Consider the following 22,580-nt stretch of genomic DNA (forward strand, 5'->3'; position numbering starts at 1 on the left):
CTCAAATAACACTAACTCACTCAACAAATAAAATTCAGATACATGAAGTAAAACAGACTAAGAAAAGTTTTCAAGTCAAATTCCATTATCTGATTATTAAATTATAACCAGCCATACATACAAGAATCTGGCAGGGCCCCTTTGCACACACACATTAAAATAACCAAGAATGAAACTAAAAAAAAAAAAACAAGACTTGCTACAAATGCCTGGCACAATAGCCTTAGAATTATTTGGCACAATGCTGTACAAATCATACACGAAGAACACCCAATTACCGTATATACTCGTGTATAGCGTGCCCTTTTTTCCCCCTCAAGGAAAGGAAAAAAAATCAAGGATGTGCGCTATACATGGAAAATTAAGAGGGGGCGGGGAGGAGGAGTGGTAGTCGTTAACTGAGGGTGATTGTTGACATTTCTGGCCAGCCCCCACACATATGCACAAGCAACGCCTCTCTTTCACATGCACACGCGCACAGGCAGACGCGTGCGCGTGGGCAGGCTCGCACATCATGGTCTCTTGTTTATTTTTAGACCTCCCACCTCTACGGAAAGCCAGCGCAGCAGCTAGTAAATAGAGAGAGAGAGAGAGAGAATGTTGTTGCCAGTCCCCAGCCCACTTCTTTCGCTTCCTCGTCCCAGCAGCTACCTGCGAGTCATCTAGTCCTCCGCGCCAGCTTAGCAACGGTGACGGGAGTGGTGGTGTTTAGTCCTGTCAACTGTCAAGTTACTTGATGGTCATAGTCCCATTCCTGCCTGCCTCCTTTCCTCCCTCTAGCCCACATCCCAGTTGTGATGATACAGCGCTTCATTATCTTCCGTCTACACAGCAGAGTTTAGCTTGCTCGGTCGTTTCAGATGGTACAGTATGCCACAAAAGTTTCGCTTTCAGGTGGAAGAGTATTTAAGTTAAGTATTTTCCTGACACATCACCACACATCAATTTAAATAATCATTTGTTTCATAAGTAATTACTTAACAGGTACCACAAAATGTTAGTAAAATTTATTTATGGGGGAAAATTTTTTTTTCCTTTGGAATTTGTTGCAAAAATCGTGGTGGGCGCTATACACGAGTAAATACGGTAAAAGCAAACTTAAGTAAGCTACATTTATTTTCAACAATAGCAATATTATCTATCAACAAAGCATTGGATTTTAAAATACATGTGGATACCTTAATGCTAAAAGAAACCAATTTACTTCACAACTCAGTTGTAAACCAACAACAACCCTCACAGCAATATGTCAATAGTATCACCCCTTTTGTGCACAATCATTCAGGATAGGCCGTGCAAGGAGAGTAGCTCTGACATATATTAATCCATTCCCAAGATGTTGAAACTGTTGTCACTGGAAATGTTCTTCTGTGCTATACTTGTTAATTTTCTTAGTTTTAATATTTTTGCTGCATTTTCCAGTTATGTTTATCTGCCTGCATTTAACCCCTCTCTTTGTTACTCCATGTTCATCAGTGTGGTTACATTATTTTTTCCATGACTGTTTATTCAACAGATTACTTTTGCTATTGTGATGTCCACAAAACTGTTTTTGGTATCATCATTGGTTTTGTTTGCACGACATCAGCTGATTCAGTCTTGCCAAGCACATATTTGTTATAGTACCATAACATGTATTGTAGGTAGCAACCATCAAATTTGATATTTTATAATATACAGATTCATTTCCACACATAACTTTCTGATTTTGCTAAGTACATTGCAAAATTTTATCTTACAACTGGACAGCATGAGAATGTGACTGCAGTTTGCAGATACAGTACCTTTTTTTTTTTTTTTTCCTTCTCTAATGTGTGACAATAGGGTCTACGTCTTAAATTGAGTTGAGTACTTAAACAAAATTTTACTAGTAAGAACTGAAATTGCAAAAATTTTATTTGGGCAGAAAACACTAATCAATCAAAATTTTTACAAAGGGGTAGTAAAAACCTTTTTTACACATTAGGAAAAATGTATACATCTTGATACAATCCTATTTTTGTATTACATTCGGGATAACAATGGTTCACATTTAAACTAAACACATCATGTTGGTTTTGTACATAGAAAAATAAACATTTACAATAATGTGAATATGTTCATTTGCTTGATACATCACAAAAGATTGGTGTTACACACACTTAAGGAGTTTAGAGCATATAAAATGTCAAGTGTTGCAAATCTTTTACATCCATACATGCAGGAAGAAACATGGACACTAACAAAAATATTAGGGACATGCAATTTTTTTAAAATTTGAATCAAAATCGAAACTATTTTAAATATTTAGTTATGTTACAGAATTTCCACAGATAGTGAGGAATGCTTCAGGATATATTTTATAGTCACTTACTGCATAGAACATCATAACAAGAGCAATATGGGAGTCATTAACAAGCTAACCAATTGCCAATCCTTGTAAATAATAAAAATCAAAATTAGAAATAAGTAAATAGCTTATGTAATAGGACAATTAACACATAGCTATGTTTGACAGTTGAACAGGTTACAATTATTGCAGTACAAATGCTGAAACAATGACAGAAATTATGCTTTTTCCCCTGTTAAATTTCAAGTATGCAGCAAACAAATTAAAAGTCAATCTTATGTGAACAGACATTTTTTTTAACGAGCACATGTGCTTGCTAGAATTGAAACCTAATTTTGCACACTTCAGATTGCTTGTATAAACACAGCTTCCAACATTTACGGGGTTTACTTCTCGAATTAACTTACAAGTAAGCATACAGAAAGTTTGGCACATTGCTTTATGTCCCTCACCAATGCATGTGTGATTTCATAATATGAGGGAATGTTCTTTTATCATTTAGGCAGGTGATTTGTCCAAAGGTACACATCGCTGTTGAAAGTCGCCATGCGAGAGGTCACTGTTTGCAATGCGGTGGCTGTCACACCACACACTGAGCTGTTTCGCAGACATGTTTTAAGCCTTATGAATTTGCCAGGACACAATCTTTTCAAACAACCGCATGAAATACATTTTCAAATTATTTTGCTTTTAAAAAATCAAAATTTTGAATTTTAGTTAAGTTAGACTATCTATCGAAGCTTTGCACACCCATACAACGTTCAACTTCAGTTATAAATAATGAATTATGTTACTTCATGAACAAAAAGTTAGGTCACAGCTCATACATTGTACAATGTTTGCAATTGATACTTTCTCACACTAGAGTAAATTTACTGCAATAGACAACCCTTTCGTGCTGGTTTAAATCATGGAAAATCCAGAAAAAATGTTTCAAATAGACTTAGTACATAAGCCTACACATGATGAAAAATCAATACCTAAGAAAATAACTTAATCATCACTACCAATGCATATGCTTTCAGACTATGGAGAATTTTTGTAGACACACACAAAATACAACGTACTCTTAAGATCCATAGAGCTTATGGCAACCCAGCTTGCTTACATAAATATTTAACACTACTACCTACATTACTGCTGCAAATTCATTGTGTATATGTACATGGCAGAACAAAACGTCCAAACATTCACAATTGTTAATAAAGGATGCTCATCTGAACACACAGTAGGTACACAATTTGTAATCACAACACACTGCACATTTTGCGTCCATTTCCACATATTACAAAGTCGTGCGTATGTAGCATACAGTTTTAATAGGCCACACCACTATGCCTTTGTTTCATTCCTCGAAGATAATAACTTTCTCAAGTGCTTAACTCTTAGTAACTATAGATATTAAGATAATGTACTCAACATTTTATAGCCAAATCTTGACAATTCGTCATGATAGTCTACACTTGCATGTTTATTTATTTATAACCTGAACTATTATATTTTAAGTTACTCCATTACTTAGGACTGACGTATACAGAGTACACTGCTAAAAAGTTCCACAGTATGATTAAAAAAAATTGGAGCCTTTTTTTGGTAAAATTTGGGGGGGGGGGGGGGGGATTTTTTTTTATGTATACCACATTTGTTTCTTGAAAAATTCCAAATATTTTTTATAAGCTTTTGCTGCCATTGAGATATAGTTTTTGACTAAATTAAACTCTTGTACATAAAATGTTCTTTTATTTCACACACATCTTTTTTTTTGTGAAGTTTTGATCTCTGAAATAGGCATGTTGCTTACAAGGCTCAAGTTTTTTTTAAAGGACTAATATGGTGATGCCTCAGATTCCAAATAAAATGGTTTGCAGTCTTGAGATTACGGTGACCAGATATTGCAGTCTTTCATACAGTATATAAATCTAAGAAATTTAATTGTGAACTCTTATCTATTTTAGCATATGCATCAACCATACAATAGTGAAAGCCCTTCTCAAGATAAAATTATGTCTCATAAAATGCATTAACAAGAATGGAGTGCATTACAGAGTTTGCATTACATCTAAACGTACAACTGAAATGAAACTTACATAATTTTACGTAATTTAAACAATTCATGAACAGAATGTCGTACTTACACTAAAATATCATGAATGTATAGCTTTGTTTAAAATTTATTTAGTGCAACTGTTTACTCAAGTTACCAAAGCTAAGTCTGTTTAAGCTAAATACACAGCAAACATAAATCTGTCACCTATTGGCACTAACTCTTTTACATTGATTATTCTGCCATATATCTTACAAACTATAGTAAACATTTCAATTTTAGTTTTTGAAGTATTATTCCTACTTAACATGTTCTAATGAGAGGTAGGCCCACTAAAATGCTGGTGTAGGAAAGGAACACACAAAACATTTTCATGATCATAATCAACCTTTTGTGTGTTAATACTGAAAAAAAAATAGTACATAAATCACTGCAAAAAATGTCCACTCAGAAAACAATAAAAAAAAAAATTACTTTATACCACTGCAATTATATGAATCCAGATATTTGCATCAAACCCGTTTACACAATACAACATGTGATGGAATGTTAAAAACTTGACTATCCATTATGCACACAATAACAGTAATTGTACATAGTGCACGATAACAGCTACTTAGATCAGATGCAAACACACTAACTAGATTACCTGAAATCTTAACCAGAGATTTCCTCCATGTGGCTAATCTTGAAAACTCAATTATTTTCTTCTTCTGGCCATGTTCTTCGATAAACATTAGTGCATAGTAAAAATGTTTAAAGTAGAGCCACAGTTTAAATAATTCATGTGAGATTAATCAAGGTGGGAGGGGGGAGAAAACTGCTATTTTGGCACTAATTAAAAACATGCATCTCATTCAAAATTAATGTTCGTGTGATTCCCCCCCCCCCGTTATCACATGACCAGTAATGGCTAATTAATTCCCATAGGGAATTAAATATTTTTTTTTTGCTGATAGCTATGTTCATAGTTAATGGTAAATTGTAAAATGAGGCTTTCACTGTAAACCACTGGTGTATTCCGGTTACTTTAGAAAATATGTAATTCAAAACTAATCAAATAAGGGAAGAACACCTATTCACGAGTCAACACACATTTCCAACAACCCAACTTCATCACCATATCGGACAGTATGTAAATGCACTGTTTATGTTTACCAATCCATTAATTACTCGTACAACAAACCCCAAACTCCACACAAGTTTGTGATGCAAACATGATGTATCACCAGAACAAACTTGCTCTCGCAGCACTGTCTCCACTGTCTCCACTGTCTCACGGCTACAGAGCTCGTTCCCAACACAGTGCCGCAACATTGTCAGATCCACCGCGCACGTCTCACGAGCCAAAACAGCAGCACTGACAGCTGAAACAAGAACACTTCAAATCCACACTCAACTAGTGAAGAAACCATACAACTTACAAATGTTCAAATTACAGTAAACTCCCTAATTATCCGCGGACGGATGATCCACGGTGCGGATTATCCGCACATGCTACGAAAAAATACCGCACATATGTAAATCTGTATTTCATTACAAATTAGCAAATTTGAACTCTACTGACGAGTGTATTGTGTGCAGTATACAGTAAAACACCACAGGCCTTCTCGGAACTCACACAGTGTCTAATTAAGTCTCTGAATATGTACAGTACTGTATCCTTGTTACAAAGCAAGTACCGAGCACTTTTATGTTTACATTACTGAAATATGTATGTTAATTATTCAGTAAAATACTAAAATTTTAGCATCATTTAAACATTTTTACTGTTAATTGTAACTTTTACCGTACATAAATTTTGAGATATTTAAGCTTAAATTAATGTTTCCTTTTTTGTTTCCCATTTTCGGCTCTTTTGGGGATCGTCGGCGATTTTCACTATCCGCGGTGGCCCTGCCACTTATTTTCGCGGATAATTTGGAGTGTACTGTATATCCAAATTTGACTTCCTTGTATCTCCCAACTTTGGAGAACACAGTGCCCTCGTTACAAGCTACCTCACGTTAAGGGGCACCAGCATTGGCACACACACTGTGTGGAGAGCTTCACGGAAATACACGCAATCTGTACACTGCTCAAGAAATCAGAGTGGGCTCTGTTCACGAAAAGCATTTAAGGTATTTCCTTGTATCTTTTTTTAAACTGTAATTTTAGAAGAGCAAAAATGGCTAAAAGTTTTGTTTAGAATGATTTTTAGACATGAAACAAACAGTAAGGGTTCTGAAAACACTTGAGGGACTTGCATTACACCTTTACCTTTCATTCCTCGGACATAGAATGTTACGGTCACCGCTCAATATCACAGTTACCCTATGCACAATGAGAAGACTGCACGCCAGTTCTGGGCCTATACCGCGCTAGAAGCATGAGCGTTGCACTTATCACCACATCTCACTGACACACATACAGCCCTAACTAGCTGAGCCCCTTAAAGGATTTCACACTTACAAGTATGTACTTTAAAATTCCTACAAGAATACATATCACAAGTATTATGTACCACTGTTTTTTTTTTTTTTCACTAACAAGAAAAAAATTCTTACATTTTCAATATCAATAATTTAACTTTCTTTGCATTAAATCTAAAAGTTACATTAATTTCGACTGATGTTTCCATCTATAGTAGAAAATTAATCACCAAAATGCACTTTCTGACTGTCTAGTTACTACCTCTCATACTATTTTCAGAGGCTTTCGCAGCCAGTGCCCAAATTATTGAACAGCAATCGAATGAAGTAAACCTGTTGTAAATTGTCAACAGATACTTATTAAAAACAAGAAAAATAAATTTGCAATTGCTAGAATATTATAATCAATGTTAGAATCTTATTTAAGTATTTATGCCTAAACAACCATTACTAATCCAGAAAGTCACTTAAGTCATTTCACACATTATTTTTAAAGTAATAGGCAAGTCAATACTTTGAATAAACAAATTTGTATGGTATAATTAGCTAATCTAGCTGGTTACAGCAAACACAAAGATCTCCAACTGAATGTGGTGTATTATTTGAATTCAGCTAAAGTAAATAGCAAACCAGGTAAAACAAACATTTGACAGCAAGGAGCAAAAATTCTAGATGTGTTAGTAATCTGTTGCGAAAACACAAGGAGACTACGGAAAAATCTGCAAGACGACGGTTTAGTGTAGTGTTAAAGTTCACTTCTTGTCTGTCATTTTAGACCTATAACTATAAGTCTGGAGAAGATATCGGCTGTGGCCTATTGCAGAGCACCATTCTAACTATATCGCCCTTAGCGATTTTCAGAGTACCAAGGAAAGAATATCAGGATGGACGGACAGATGAACGATAGTCAAACATTTCACAGTTGTGCAACCTTGGAACCAGGTGGAAAGGGCAATAAAAAGTAAACTGGAATCCATGAGTTGCAGAGAATAATACAATGTGATATCTGCAGGAAGAACCCCTCAGGTTGACTAAGGCAATGTTGATAAACACAAATAAAAGGAATACAAGGAGTAAGTACCAGAGTCGAGCAATGGTGAAACAGACGAACCTGGGTGCACTTTACACAGCCCTGGCCACAGACGTGCACATGTATGCTGATAAATGGAGGAATAACACATGATGATGCAATAATGATGCGAGCTACATCTGCCGATTAAAAATAATCTTGACATGTACTCTCCTAGCGATATATTTTACCACAAGTATGGCTTCATGTCGATTGTAACGTGTAATCATTCATAAGAATGCATTCAAAATGAATATGCGGCTATGCAGCAACATCTAAACATAATTATGCAAAAAAAAATTTAAAAAAAAAAAATCATTAAATATATGGGGTTCCATACAATTCCATTCGATAACAAAAATAAATCAAATGATTTTTTTTACCATCATGCAATTATTAACATTTCAAAGAATGTTATTAATTTTAGCTTGTAGTTTGTAATAAATTATTACGAGCTACAGAACAATTAATTACCTACATTACTCAATTGATAATGCACCTCTTCAACTAATATTTGCCTCATACTTTGACATGTACTTTTTAAACACATAAATTTTTGGCGATTGTTTGTGCTGCCAAGTAAAATGCGGCTTGCGAGCAATCAAAAGACAAACAGCATTTACAAAATTAAAACCAACTACTCTGAAACCATTTTAAAAATGAAATTGAAGAATAAATAAAACAATAAAATATTGTATACTTAATATATATATACTTTTCTTTAATTTTAAGTAATCCTAACATCTTCACTCCTTTACACAAAACTCCTGCTCCTTTGTTTTAAAAACAGCACTGCACAGAGGCCAGGTTGAGCTGACTTCACACACCACACGCAGTCAAGCAAGGCTCAAGCATATTCTGTTAATGCCACGTATCGAGACAGCCGACGTTACCTGAACTATTTGGCCAGGTTGTGCAGCAACTAGAACAAGCCTTTCTTCTTCTTGTTCTTCTCCTTGCCGTCGACGGCTCTAGAAGGCAAGCAAACACACACGTCAGCAGAGCACTATCTGACTACGGCAACAAAAATTAAAACTATGCTCATTTCCGAAACATGAAAACATCAATATATTAAAAATGTCAGCATTATTTTTTTTTTAAAAAACTAAGTAAGCATTTTCACACTCCTAAATAAAATGAATTAAAACTCTTGTAGAGTCATTGACCTTTTAAATATGTTAAACTTACTCATGTCATAAAGATTAGAACCCACACTATAAGGCAAGCAAATGAAACTATTTTTAAGTATGTTAGAAAATTTGCAGTACTTCAGAGAAAGAATAAATATAGATCTGACTTTACACATGAAAACAGCAATGGAAACACACTGATAATTAGGGATTTAAAGGATTGCATGCACTATAAATGCTAAAATCAAGGCCACAGTTAAATTTAGTACATCATCTCTCCCCATCCTCCATAGGATAAATTATGTACAGGTCAAGAATCAACAAAATCCATTATGTTCAGGTTACTAAACAAACATTGCTGAAAACACAAAACTTTAAGTCTGACCTCGCATTAAAAACACACTGGAAAAGCAAAACAGGAACAAAAGTTAAAATGAGAATATGACAACATTGTGTGTGTGTGTGTGCACACAAGTAAACATACAAAAATTTGTAATTGATATCAGTGTGTGAACCTCCATGTAACACATTCATTCTCTGTGTTATACCTTCATTTATAGGGCCTTTGACAGAATGGAATGAGAAGAACCAATTATTGAACTGGAGAAGAAAAAAAACAGTCCTTTGGATGTATGCAGGTGAATGCACACATAATTAAAATACAATTATTATTTTTCTATAAACATACAATAAAGATAAACTAGTTCCTTAAGATTAAATGAAGTTTAAAGGCTGAGAAAAATCTTGATCCAACTTTTCTGCTCTCCATTAATAAACAACATGCCACTCCTATAAGTATGTGTATAATGAGTTTCCTAGTGGCAGGATCAGGCAACACAAAAATTACCATTGAACATAGTTCATAATTCCCCTTTAAGCACAATATTTCTAATCAATGAAACTTAATGTAACTTTGAATTCTTATATATACATACAAAATAAATATAGCCTAAAGTTATCAAAATAATAAAACCATCAAATTTAATCAAATATAAACTTTTCTTGCATTCAACAAATATTGTAACTTATATATGAAATAGATTATGTGATATTAAGTAACAATTATTTATACTATTCATGGTAGAAATGTGTTAAATAGCATTTTGTAATTGGTAAGCTTCTATGGTGACAAAATATAAACCACAAATTACGAAAATACATCACTAATTTTATTGGAAAAATCTGGTCACTTAACAACTTTGCATAAAAAAATTTGCCAATTGGAACACTGCCACAGGCATGAATTTCCCTATCCCTGGCACAGTGTGTATGAACCACAAAGTTAGTTTAAGCAGAGAAAACTTGGTTACAAAACACAATGGTCTTCAATAAGGCATACAGTAGAGCTTCATTATAAAGAACATGAAGGGACCAAAATTATGGCAGTTTGTTATAATGAAGTTCTTTATACCGAAATCACAATGATTGCCTGATTTGGGGTTTTTAACATAACTCGATCTTGTTAAAAAACAAAGTAGAAAATCTAATACCAATATGAGTGGTACAAGCATCAATAACTTTATAACAGTTATACTTTGGGATCAAGATACATAAGTACTACATACATACTAGTATAGTATGTATATGTACAATACAGAAATACTACGTAGGTAAGTTGTTTGCCAAAACAGTAAGCCTACCTTTGGAATCAAGACAAGCTGTTTGCAAAAATGCTGTAATAAATCAAAAATATAAAATTTAAAAGTTAGGAAAATATTTTTACATTTTATTGTCTTCCCAACTGGATCGCTGGGTGAGAATTGTGGATAATATTGATTTGGAGATACGAACTTTTTAGCCACATCAGTCTTTTTATTTCCTTTATCTACTGCTTTTAACATTTCAAGTTTCAAATCAATCGCCTTTCGTTTCCTAGAAGACATGTTCAGTAGTACGGTTTTTTAAACTATAAAAACAAATGGACCCGACACATGTAAAAATAGGGAAGCCTACAACTCACATAGTTTCGGTTCCCTACCACGTTCGTGCAACTTCAGATTTCTCTCAAAAATTGAAATTAAAAAAATCGAAGGGTTAGGTTAGGTTAGTCACAACATGCTTGTTTTCATTGGAAACTTCTGATTTAGCGGCTGAAGTGGCGTTAATACCAAAACGCAAAACTTCGAAAATCTTCGGAAATTCTTGCAGGGAACCGAAACTACGTGAGTTATAGGCTTCCCGTAAAAATAAGTTATACTCGTAGTATAGCCACGTTTCTCAAAACAATAAACAAGGAAACGACCAGAGATATGTATGTAGCAATACTTTATGATGTAGAACACGTGCGAGCATAGAACAAAGAGTAATGTCAGCGAACACCGCAGTGCAGCGCTTTAGTCGCTACACCAGTTTTGTGCATTAATTTCAACACTAGTCCATTGCAGTTATCTATGGCGCGTATTAAAATAAATAAGATGGCAGTTTGTGGGTGAATGGCGACGATTTTATCCGTTTGTCGTTTACCTTGCCGGGCAGAGAAGTGTTCGTTAAAATGAATATTCATAGAATATTTTTAAAATTTGAGTGAGAAAATTCGTAGTAATGAATTTTTTTTACGTTATGTTATATGGACGTCTGACGGGACCAAAGGCATAGTTCGTAGTAATGAATTGTTCGCTCTAATGAAGTTCGTTAAAACGGTGTTTTACTGTATTTGGGACCACATCCATACCGGATAGCAATTTGGTTGGATTATCTAATGTCAATATAGTTTTAACAGGAATCCCAAATGTGAAAATGAGAAATGTAAATCGCAAGAAAACAGGAAACACTACCAAATTAAAACTGACAGTAGCGATAAACTGAGCGAAATAATGCATTTTGGCAGCAAAGGTTAAGAGCCTGAATCCACCTGCACAAACATGAATTTGAGCGTCCACTGGTGCCACATTACAGAATGTCAGATTTAAGACCTTTCATCATACATACATGACCCACTTTTAATAACTGCCACCAACGCTTGCGTTCCTTCTCCACAATCAAACTAGCGTGCAGACTGCTCACACAGCACTTTCATGACAGAATCCAGGCATGCAAAACTGAATCTTATATTTCAACCAACACTTATCTTTAAAGCAACTGAAATTATTAAAGTTTATAACCTAATACAACAAATGAATCTGAACCAAAATTATTTTAACACAGTAAACCCTGGCAAGTGCAACAAAACATGTTCTTAATGTTAAACAGTTGCAATTAATACTCCTGTAGAGCTCTCCAAATATTGTGAAGTGATTCTGAATATTATAAATTATCACACTATGAATACTGTGTAACGATCATTTCATTAACAAAAATTTCACACTCCTCCAAATTAAGTCCTAAAACTTTTTTGATGCACGAACTTTGAGGATATATTATTTCACTGCAAGTGAAAGGTCAGCAATCATTCTCACCTTTAACTTCAAACAGCAAAAACTTTCCTTTTGCAAAGACTAATGTAAGAATTTTGCATTTTTATAATAAATGTTTTCTTTATGAATTAAGAGTTATTTTTTATTTAATCTTAGGTGATCCCACAATAAGTAGCACATACTGTACAGGGTGGAAACTTACTGATCCCCTAACACACATTTTGAATACAATTGTTATTAAAATTCTCTTTCTAGAGTTGCTCTACCTAAGAAGAAAAGTTGATATGGATTTTTTAGTATCCCCTGAGTCGAATAAACAGTTCAGAGTTTTAATCTTAATTCTTCCCCCGCATAAAATGGTTGAAATAGCCGACCAAAATTCTATTTTTAATCGCCCCACCAATTGTAGCACACCCGTCAACAATATCTTGGGGAACCGTAATAGGATAGGTACCAAGAAAAACACAAATAGATATAGTAAACGATTTGTTAGTTTTGAGTTTATGAATTTACTACATTTCTTTGTAAAGTATTTTTTTTTTCTTTAAATCTTTCAAATAATAGTGATTTGTCGGGGGGAGGGGAATTATTACATCTTAATTTGTCTCAAAATTACAGTACCAGTAATGCGAATAGTAGATTTTGCTATTAACACAAAGGTGTCACTGTAATTTTTATACAAACTAAGCTTCCATAACTCCAGTGTTCCTTTCAGCAGGAGTTACTTAGATTACAGCCAAACTATTTGAAATATTTTCTTATAAAATGAAGATTACACACTACACACAGAAAAATAAAGCTCAGACTTACAAAACATATGGAACACACTACACAAAGGATGTAAGTACAAAATGTATTTACAGATTAAATATGTTTATTTTACTAACTCTACTGTAACACTACATCTACATGCATATTTACAATGTTCAAACATAAATATTTATGAAACACTGTTTAAAAGCAACATATACAAAGCCATAAACACTTCAAAATGGAAGACAAATGGATTTTCCAGCAGATCTTTTCATTAATTCTAGCACAAAATTGCCCTAATCTTCCACATCATTGAACAAAAATGCTGAAATGGAATGAATAACAAACTTTACCTACATAAATACTAATACCAAAGTTTGCAGGCAAAGAAAAGAATAAAATCATTTTTTTTATTCTTAGTTCAAGTTGTTAATTTGTTTTTGCAAATAAAAACTACCAGTCAGAATAAGAACAAGAACATCATCAAATATTAAGAATATAACAAATATCAAAATACCTAAAACTCCAGCTTAGAAGCATCATTTAAAATAATACAAAAAATTAATTGTAAAATGCTATCTAACCAAATACATTACATACCCAATTTAAATCCTTAATTTTTTTTCCACACCCATAAGGGAAATATAGATTAAATAAACTTGTAGAAACACTAAAAAATAGACAGTCTTACAATGTACAGCAAGAACCCGCATTTTAGAAACCAATGACACTATAGTGCGCTTGTGATGTCTACGCTACAGTTTGTTTACTTGTTTGATCAAGTCCTCATCACCACCACAGTGAATATACGAACTGCACTACACTTGTAATACTGAAAGGTAGCAACTGTGAGTATCGGGTGCACAGGGGTAGCCAGAGAAGTCTGTCAAATTGCCTACTGTTGCCTGCATTCGTTGGCTTGGTTGAACGAGTGACGGCGCGACAGGGTCATTCTCCCTTTCGAGGCGGCGACCTGCAACGCGCCCGGATCGGAAGCAAGCGAAGCAGTCCTGTGGGAAGGCAGGGACACCACTACTACACGCCAAAAAAAAAAAAAGCAGCAGCGGAGACGCTAACAGGTTGGCAACACTCGCAAGCCGGGCGGGCACGTGCATCGCAATCAATAAAAAAATTAATACTACTCGGCAGTTTCTGCGTGAAAAAGACAACTAATGTGCGACAAAACAAGACACTAGCCTCGCACAAGCGACACAATTTTCGTGCAAACACTATTTACACATGCGCAAGCTCGGAAATCGTACACAGGTTAAATCCATAGCACACAAAAGTCCATAAATGGTGCAAATTAGAACACAAGACATACAACATTCTGGAAACGCATGCAAGGGACGAAACGGTTTTACACTGACTAACTCCTGATGTGCAATCCTTAGCTTCCCTACAAAAGAGGAATACAGCAAAAAATAAAATTACAGTGAAAAAATCATGGACACAATACAAATAACACACAAATACCATAATTGTGGCACTTTTTACAACAGCGATAAAGTATAATCAGGCACATCTTAAGGCACACTATTCCGACACTGACCGAGCCGTTCACTTTCAGAATATTCCGGGTGGATTCCGCTGTTTACCTCGGACAGGTTGCACGATTGCTCTGCCGGCATTTTTAATTCACTCAGGATTTATTGTTACTGTCAGTTTGCATTTCAGTACAATATTTTTTTGGTTGTCCCATTACGACTACAGCATGTCCATAAGAACATGTCCCAGTTTCAATGGTATATTATAGATACATCACATTGATGATAAACTAACCTAGTTTTTCTTTTATAAATTTTCAATATGTGCAACCTTTATTTATACAGCACATCAAACCTTGAGTCCAATTCTTTCCACACTGTGGTCAACACGTACGGAGTAATAGAAGCAATAGCTTCTTCAATTCTGTGTCTCAACTCTGGCAAATCATTAGTAGACAATATTTTATAAAGCACCAAATGAATTTAAAAAAATTGCATGGCGCTGTCTAAAGTGAACGTGGAGGCCAGCGAAAAGAGCTCTGTCGTCTAAACCACTGCGACCAATCCAAGCTACCAAGTAAAGTTTACAGGTTCACCCAGAGTATATTAGCCATGCTTTCAACATAAGTTGGTGCTGCAAGCGAGAAAACAAAGCAGTACTCACGCATGTTCTTATCTAAAACTATGTTACTCTGTAATTGTGAGCTTGATCCAACACACTACAACGATTACAGTTGATGCTATTAAAATTTATAACTGGAACATTCTGTTATGGACATACTGTACACCAATGTTCAATAGGGTAGGAAAATTTCACGAACCACAAAATAATGAGAAATTCAATCTATTCTCCTCTTAACACAAAATGTTTTTTTTTTTTTAAACAACTTTATTTGTGAAATAAATATACTGTGAGCTTATGTATGCCATGACTATACACAAAGCACAAAGCTCGATGCTGCATGCTGCGAGCGTGGACCTTAGTGACAGTTGCTTCTAGCACGGCCGACTATGTGTCTTTTTCTTTTCTGTGTTAGTGAAGCAAACAAGCACTTTGTTCATGTCCTCAATCATGCTACTTCAAACGTTGTATACAAAGAAGCTTTGTAAGTCAAAAATAAATTCTACGTGTACATAGTCAGCGGCACAGCTAGTACACAAATACCTAAAACTAAAAGTTTGTATTGCTAATAATAATGAATAATATGTTGGCACTTTCAGGAGTAACTACACTATGTTTTCCTAATGTAATTAAGCTAAGGCAGTAAAGAAAATACCAACTACAAGTCTGAATTTGCAGACAGATATGCAATTTCTCTTGGTGTATCCAAATGGATACCTTTTTGCAATCCTTCCCTTCCCAGACACACTAAGAACATACACACAGAATTCAGACTAAAAAAAAAGTTATATTTGCTTCTCAAACTGTTATTGCAATTAGGAAATTTTGACCTCCCCCTTAAAAAGTTGAAAAGATGTCAAAAACTAAACTTTGGTACAAGTAAAACTATTCCTTTACATGGTTATAATATTAATAATTAATTATTAAACAATTTATAAAATGAATAAGAGATGGAGTGACAGCCAAAGTTTTGCCATACTTAAATTTCCTGAACATCTGATCTTTTCATGACCTTTCGGAACATAAAAGGTCAACCGTTTCATCTAACAATTCCCCAGGGAATAAACTTGCAGCGCTGACACAGAAACACTGGCAATGAAATGCATTTTCGTTGAAATTTTCAAAAAATATATATACTAGTAAATAAAAAATAAACCTCCAGTGGTATGTACTACGGCAAATCATGTTTATTTTAGTTTCAAGGTGAAATTTCATGCATACAAGTACTTACAGAAATATTAATTTTTTTTAAAAATTAAAGGAAAAGTTATAATTACATAAAAATTATCAAACATTAGTATTATCATACTTCTTGCATAAACTTGTAATGTGACTGGTTTTAATTTCTAATGTTTTATGTTAGGTAAGTATTTTAATTTCTAGTGTTCTACTACTACATATTTGAAAATAAATGAAAGTTTGATTTATATTCATTTTGAATTAGGTTTTAAGGTTAAAAATGAAAACTTGATGCTATATGTAATACTTCGGTAGCAATTTATGTGGGTCCAAATGAATACAATCTCACTTTTGTAATTAAGTGTCAGGATTAAGATAAGATTACTTCACTGTTTGTTTTTACTAGGTTCTTGCAGATAATGAAGAAAATTTTATTTAATTATAGATTCATTTAATGAATGTCCACATGGTTACAAAAAGGTAAATGTTGATATGGGAAGTAAGTTAATGACTAATGTGATTTCAAAACATCACTTTAATTTCTTTGACACTTTTTCACATGTTACATTAAACTATATCAAAGTTAATGTGGAACACCAATAAAATTAATAAAAACATTTGCGGATGAACTTTGTTCATACAGTTGAAATGCCATAAATTACTTTTAAATAAATAAGGTAAAATGTCAGATTTAACTATTTTGCTGCTTACAATCCAAAATTTTTCTTACAAAGATCTACATTAATCTCCTGTGTATAGCTTTGAAATTTTAAAATTTCCTGATTTTTAAAAATCATCAAATCAGCATTATGCATAGGGATGGTTATCTAACTAATAAATAAACTGTGTCCCAGATTAACCAGATAAAAAAGTTGATTAGTTTATGAAAGCATGGGATGCAAAAAAACTGTATAAGAAGAACAAGAAAACCATGCTTGAACAAAAGACACTTTTAATGCTCTATTATGGGTTTTTGTTACTTACTTAGCTTGTGTAAAGTTAATGGAAGCATAATTAATTGTTTCATATTTTTCCCCTTAAAAATATTAATTTTTTAACAGTAGGCACATCTTGTGTCTGCAAAGATAACTAATTAATGTGTATTTTGTATTACACTGCCAGCTTCCTTACAAAATGGTACTGGACAAATAAAACTGGTAGAAAAAAAAGACTAAATATGCTGCCATTTTTTAATTCATAAAAAGAACATTAATTATTAGTAGAGACCTGAAAAAGTAGATGTTATTTTTCTGAAAAATAGGTGTTATTTTTTTTCAAAAATAGGTATTATTTTCCTTACTTTAAAACTGGTACTGATTTTTTTTTTTTTTACAAAATTACGAATTATTGTTTACAAAAACTAACTTGGGAACGCACCACAACGCTAAAATGCCAAATTGACCACAACGCCAACAGCTAGAAAACTGCTGTGTATCACAACGCCAAAATACACTAATGCCAAAAAATGTCATTGCAGGACTGCTACAATGGTTAGGTTAGGTTAGACAAGGTTAAGTTAGGCTAGGCTAGGCTAGGCTAGGCTAGGCTAAGTTAAGTTAGGTTAGGTTATATTATGCTAGGTTAGGTTAGGTTTGATTGTGGTATTTCGGCGTTAGGTACATTTAAGAAACACACACAAATTCATTCAGTTGTTATTTCGGCGTTGTGGTACACAGCAGTTTTCTAGCTGTCGGCGTTGTGGTCAATTTTGACATTCGGCATTATGGTATTTCGGCATTGTGGTAACGACCCCAATAACTTCTGCTGTTCTTGTCTCTTTTTTAATATGTAACTGTGCAGCTGCATTGTCTGCACATTAACGTTTTTGGGTCAGAAGCGTAGAAACCTTAACGTTTGAATTCTTCCGCCCGTATACACGCATTTACGGGAGGCTTAGGCATTTCAAACAAAATATGGGTAACTTTATACTTAATTTAACATTAGCTGTACAATTATTTTAAAGGAATGCTCAAAATCCAGAAAACCACAACGAAAACCAACACCTCATATAATCGCACTAGCTACGTTACTCGTTGATGATAAAATAATTGGTTTTTGCGGCAAAATTGTTAACAGCTTCGTAGGATTTCATATTTTGAGGTTACGATTGAAGTTCCATACTTGTTGTATGTCTCTTTCGTGTTATTCAACTATAACTTTAAAATATGGGTATAGGAAAGTTTAAAAATTTCAATAATTATTTAACAATAAATATTGTCGTTCGTATTATACTACAACGTAATTTCCGTATTAAAGATTTTGTCAGAAGAAACTCGTTTGTATGAAAATAACGAACAAAACAGTGACCAACATGAAATCTCAAACATTCTTAGCCAGCCGATTTATTTTCAACCCAAACGTAAAGGCACCGTTAAAAATATAAAAGTAAATTTAATCGATGTTATAAGAATATGAGAACAATTTACGAAAGAAATTGAACATTGCATTTTTATAATTATATAATTATGTATAAATATATTTCAAGCCCGTGACAAATTTTATTTTTATAGTGCAACAAGTGAACAACCGTTGAGAAAAGGAAAATGGCGACTAAACTAAGAAATCAAAATAACCGTAGTATCTAGAAAAGTAATGAACTTACAGAAAATCATTGTAAATATACGTATGTATAATTAATTACGATACATCTTTATTTTGATACGTAATTTTTAGGCGGATTTAACAAAATTTCTTTAAAATGTGCCAAAAGCATGATAAATAGGCGTTTTCAATTAAAAGTGCAGAAATTCACGTTTTACATGTGAAAATGCTTAAATTCGCGTTATCGCGGCAGCGAATTTTTCAGGTCTCTAATTATTAGTTGTTGAGGTGGACGATAATTCTAAATTCTCTGTTAAAAGAAATGATGTAAATATGCTTGTACTGTGAAATTAAACTGTACAGAATTGCAACTTATATAACAACCTGTTTTGAGGGTCAGCATGCAATATAAAATTGTTTTATTCTTCTTGTTTTTACAATCAGGCTTTTATAGTGAACATATTAGATGTGTTACAATAAAAAAAATTGCATCGTGTAGGCTGTGGATGTAAAAATAAACCGTGAGGTCATTACAACCTCTAGAGATCATAATTATACTTTTTTTTTCTGTACTTTCATGCTTAAATTAATGATAAAATCTCTATGATTATTCTAAATACTTAATATATGTTGAATTAGCCAGCACACAATTTCTCTTGCATTCTGTAAACTGTGTGTTTCCCCAATTGTAATTCAAATGTTAAAAATTAAGACTTAATTAGTAAATATACAAGATAAATTTAATGTATTAAAAGACTAATTATCTTAGACATATTATTTTTATGCCTTCTGTATCCGTGTAAAACATGGATAGGATATTTATTAATGTGCATGCAACCACAAGAAAATTTTTCCTTAAAATTAGAAGTACATATTTCTATTTTTCTTTGCTACCTTATTTTATAGGATCAGCAAACACACTTTAATTTAACTAAAACTGAACCATCACATACCAAATTAAATGTTTCAATCCATTCTTATTCTGACATAAAATTAAAGCTTGCAAATTGTTTTTGCCGATTTTCAAGAATCTAAATATTCTGGTATTTAGTGAACCATGGTTCTTCTCTGTTAATTTACCAGTAACATGCATTTAGGATTGTCTAGATCAGCAAGATCAAGTTTGTGCACTGCTAATCCAAAATGTGACTCTCCCTTCTCTTATCCAAACAGTTTGATGCAACAGTTATGCTACAAGGAGATAATCTTCAAAACTAACACTATTATTTTGAAATGTGGCTTCAAAAAAACTGCCTTAAGGTGGCTGACTGGTAGAGCTGCAAATTATGTTAACACGTCATTTACAAGCCATTGCCATTTCCTACATTAGTTTTGTTTCATGGCTTAGTTTTGCTGTAAAGAAAATACAAGTTTCTTTACAGGAATGTTAGGTAGGAAATATTTGTTACACAGCATTGACAGTAGGCTAGGTACATGCAGGGAGACTTTATATTTAACATTCTACAATTAATTAAAGCCACCGCTTGAAGGTCCACAGAGGTGTGTTACAGACACTTGTGAACTTCGTGTACCCAACCCAGAAGCCACCCGCAAGCGAACATCAAATTAGGTAAGTTATAACAGTGCTAACTGAACTAGGGTTATCACACATATTTGTACAGTCCAACAAGAGCTGCAGAGTACGGTTGCTACAGAGCTTCCGACAGCTTGTCTGAATCTATCATTAGCTTGTCAGACTCGAGCTGGGATAAAGTATCGCACGACTCGTCTGAAAACTGTGCGTCTTCCGAGCTCTGGGAGCAGCTTGTACTGGGAGAGAACACGAATCCACATTTTAGCCGACAACACTGACCCCTTCAACTCTACCCAAAGCTTGATTCATGTGAAATGCACAGGCAGTGGAATTGTGCAGCAGTGTCTGACGTTTAACACTTACAGAAAATCAGACAAACGTATTTGCAATCATTTTTAACAAAAAAAAAAAAAAAAAAAAAAAAAAAGCTCCAGACCACACATTTCACATCACACAAAATATCTTTCAATCACAGCACAGAGCACACAAAGGCAATTAGATAATTTTTCATTAAACACTTAATGCATATGTTTTCACTGCCAAGAAGAATACTGAATAAAATGTATTCTCTGGATAGCTTCAAATTATGTATTACAATCTCCAAATAGTCTATCCGTCAGTATTGGCTAGGTAGACTATTCTGTGCTTCAACAACTAAAAACAGTTATTTACTCTATAAATACCGAATAAAATGGCTGCACTATGGCAATGGTATACCTTTATCTAATATCTAAGAGAACTACACAGTTCCTTTAAGTTATTTTTAAGTAAACCGAGTGAATGTGGATAAGTAACGTTTACTTTTATACCTACATGCATTACAAATTAGTTCTATAGATACATGCTTGCTTGTTAATCTTGTTCAAAACTACAGAAATGACAGACTTTTTTAGTTTAGTAAATAATTATGTACATTATTGAAAAGGTGTTTATAATCAAATCCAGTTTTTATTTGTGTTTTTTTTTTAAATAGAAACCTAAGTAGGTTCTTGTAAATTAAAAATATTTGACCAGTATTTATTTAATTTTAAAAAACTTGAGCAAAAATTAATTAAAATATTATTCCAAATCAATTACATACTACGGTTAACTGCAACAACAAACAAGCTGTAAAGTAGTCAAAGGAAAACTAACCTAATAAAAACACATTTACTTCAGAAAGATGTAAACAACCACACATTAATATAATTGACCCTAAACAAATCCAAATAATTTATTTTCACACAGAAAAACAATTTCAGTTTTCATGTATGATCTTTTTATATAATTTAATTAAATCTCAACCTGTATTTTTAAGATAATGTCGCATCAAAATTGGCACAAATACTGCAGAAGGAAAACCAAATACAATAAATAAATTTTTGTTGATATCATAAAATTGGATTCCTAGGTGGTAAAACACACCTCAAAATGTGTGTTCCAAATGTGTAAAATTGAAAATAAATTAATTAAGTGAATGGATTATTTTACCTTCAGAATTTTAAAGGTGATACTGATAAGGAATGTGCATTAATCCAAGTTCTGTTGCTAAAGGACTACCCCATTTTTACATGCTTTATATTAGCTTCACCTGTATGTTTGTCTGTCCGTCTGTAACTCTTTCGACTAAGAGTGAGTGGCTCATCACTATAAAATGTCCCACCAATTTCATTACGTTCGTTAGCCGAGTGGTCTAAGACGCGCGAATTCTGTGACGTCAGCTTTCGGATTCAGCGATCGTGGGTTCTACTCCCGGCCACGCCGAAAAAAAAATTGTTTTTTTTTCCCGGTTAATTCTAAGATTATATCCATACATCTAACTGTAAATTATTCGGAGAGACTCTTTGTGACGTTGCAACTCCAAATAGTTATCTCAGATGGTAATAGGTAGTGTCGGTAACTCATTTCCCTATGATAATTATACATAAATATAGTTTAAAAAACTAAAAAAAAACATGCTCTTAAAGAATATCAAACTAAAAAGTTAAAAATAAATATAGTTTAAAAAACTCAAAAAACATGCTTTTAAAGAATATCAAACTAAAAAGTAAAAAATAATTTTAAAATTTAATTTATGACAATAGTATATAAGCAATACTAGTATAAATGAGAAAAAAGCATGGGGCGCTTAATATACAAAAAATATGGC

General features: G+C 33.5%; 1 protein-coding gene across 2 annotated transcripts in view; it reads right to left on the reverse strand.

Annotated features, from left to right (window-relative positions):
* Window positions 1-1,880: 1,880 nt before the first annotated feature.
* Window positions 1,881-22,580, reverse strand: part of LOC134540189 (septin-7) — a 107,045-nt gene continuing 86,345 nt past the window's right edge. The window contains exons 9-10 of one of the 2 annotated variants that reach the window (XM_063382759.1): window positions 8,747-8,824; window positions 1,881-5,740 (exon numbers count right to left, since the gene is read on the reverse strand). In XM_063382759.1, coding sequence (XP_063238829.1) covers window positions 8,776-8,824 — 49 coding nt within the window. In that variant the 3' untranslated portion in view covers window positions 1,881-5,740; window positions 8,747-8,775. Of the gene's footprint in view, window positions 5,741-8,746; window positions 8,825-10,084; window positions 14,100-22,580 lie in introns of those variants that run through there. The other variant, XM_063382758.1, reaches the window with a different exon arrangement.

The sequence above is a fragment of the Bacillus rossius genome, chromosome 16, assembly GCF_032445375.1.
Source record: "Bacillus rossius redtenbacheri isolate Brsri chromosome 16, Brsri_v3, whole genome shotgun sequence".
In the NCBI taxonomy this organism is placed as follows: domain Eukaryota; kingdom Metazoa; phylum Arthropoda; class Insecta; order Phasmatodea; family Bacillidae; genus Bacillus; species Bacillus rossius.